This window comes from Antrostomus carolinensis, unplaced genomic scaffold (genome assembly GCF_000700745.2).
Source record: "Antrostomus carolinensis isolate BGI_N321 unplaced genomic scaffold, ASM70074v2 Scaffold44999, whole genome shotgun sequence".
Classification (NCBI taxonomy): domain Eukaryota; kingdom Metazoa; phylum Chordata; class Aves; order Caprimulgiformes; family Caprimulgidae; genus Antrostomus; species Antrostomus carolinensis.
Window position 1 is genome coordinate 1 of NW_010338722.1, and position 2,037 is coordinate 2,037.

At 36.9% G+C, this 2,037-nt stretch overlaps 1 protein-coding gene across 1 annotated transcript; it reads left to right on the top strand.

The window, feature by feature from the left end:
• Positions 1-1,452: 1,452 nt before the first annotated feature.
• LOC104517682 (zinc phosphodiesterase ELAC protein 1) lies at positions 1,453-1,920 on the top strand (the record flags this gene model as incomplete). The annotated part of the gene is made up of 1 exon (XM_010175606.1): positions 1,453-1,920. A coding segment is annotated over one exon (468 nt), but the record flags the coding sequence as incomplete, so codon positions are not given.
• Between the last annotated feature and the right edge of the window lie 117 nt (positions 1,921-2,037).

Genomic DNA, 2,037 nt, shown 5'->3' on the forward strand with positions numbered 1-2,037 from the left:
GGTCCCTTCCAATCCCTGTGATTCTGTGTGAACACGTGCTGCGTATGGCTGGGAGTCGCTGAACCTGCTGCACAGAAACCCTCAATTGCCCTTTGGTAAAACATCGTGTTGGAGAACAAAACTCTCCTGAATTCATTTCTTGGGCTTTGTTATTTCAAACGTGGACCACAGACCAGCTTTAAGGTGGCACAATTTGTATTTAGAGCCAGCTCTGAACAATACCTGCTGTGAGTCTGCCTGTCAATCAATATTGTGGGGTTTTTTTCAAGGGAAGTTGTGTGTATTTCTTGTAACTTGTAGATTTTGGCAAATAAAACCAGACTTGCCTTCGGTCACTGTGCTTTTGCAGTCTGCAGGGGCAAGAGCAGACTTCTGACTCTCAATTAGAACTTCTGACTTATCAATTATAAACAGAAAACCAACCTCCTGCTCCTTCAAACTCTGAAGCTATCAGGGGATTTAATGACCGAGTGAATAATTTTTACTGAATTTACTGATTGTTACAAAATTGTTCTTAAATCAACACAAAGAGATTTTTATCCTTTCTATTGCTCAGTCCAGACAGGTTCTGGTAGAGAAAATGGCTTATCAAGGAAGTGGGAACTCAGCAGAGCAGCTTGATTAAACTACACGTGTCTGTAGTGAGAGAAAATTCAGGGATTTTGGGGTTCTTGTTTTATTTTTGGTTTTTTTTTTTAATTTAGCAAGGGCAGGACCCACTACCTGAGACCTGGAGTGAGACAACCTTGAGCACAAAACAAAGCCCAAATCTTTAGGTGCAATTTTTCATCTGTTCAGAACAAACCAGTCAGGAATTATGGGGTTCTTACCTTTTAAAAAACACTTTAAATTGAAAACTGGATGCTTTATTTATTTATTTATTTATTTATTTATTTATTTGTAATTACGTTCATTTCACAATGTTAAGATTCAAAATAGAAACAATTCAAATTCCACTTTGTTTCTCATTTTCCACATAATGTATGAAAGCAAAACCACTTTCCAGCGCTTCTTTGCCTTTAAATGTGGCACTTAATTCTTAAATAAATAATTATGAAAGAAAATTAAACCATTATTAAATAAATAATATTTATTATTGCATTTTAATAGTCTTTTCCATATTTGCAGCACTTTTTGTTTTGAAGCAACTAAAACTTCTGTCTCGGCAATCTTTCCTTGATAAATCAAACCAAAATAAATCTTGTGTGGAAACTTATCACTACTGTGGGGGAAAAAAAGAAAATACTTTATGATTTGGGATTTATTTCTTAAATTTTTTAAGAATTTCTTCATTTTTAAGAAATTTCTTATTTCTTAAATGGTTTTATTTTAATTTCCCTCCTTTATTTCCTCCTCCTTGCCAAAAAGTGATGATTTTTGAATTGTTAGGGTGTTCATTTCTTATCTTTTTCTTGTTTGGTTTTTTTTTTTCCTGTTCTTTCTAATCAATAGGCAAAATTACCAAGATTTTCATAACTCATCTTCATGGTGACCACTTTTTTGGACTTCCTGGCCTGTTGTGTACACTTAGCCTTCAAAGCAACCCTGACCCAAACAAACCACCTGTTGAGATTTATGGACCATTAGGACTTCGAGACTTTGTATGGAGGAGTCTGGAGCTCTCCCACTCACAGCTTCTCTTTCCTTACACTGTTCATGAGCTCGTACCTACACGAGACCAATGCCCTGAAGAAGAATTTAAAGACTTTTCATATTTGGACAGAGATGAGGTGTCTCCCCAAAGAGCACAAGGCAGGATACTCCACCTGGATCCAGGAGAAAACTCTTACTTGCTGCTTGAGGATGAGCAGCTGGTTCTGAAAGCCTTTCGCCTTTTTCATCGCGTTCCTTCCTTTGGTTTTGTGGTGGAAGAGAAGCCCCGTCCTGGTAAACTCAACGTGCAGAAACTGAAAGATCTTGGTAAACTACTTTGACTTATTTTTTTTTCCTCTTTTAAAATTTTTTTTAATTGCCTAAATGCACGTGTTCAAGCTGAGTAGTCACTCTGGTCAGTGGAGCAGAGTCTGGTTGGAGACC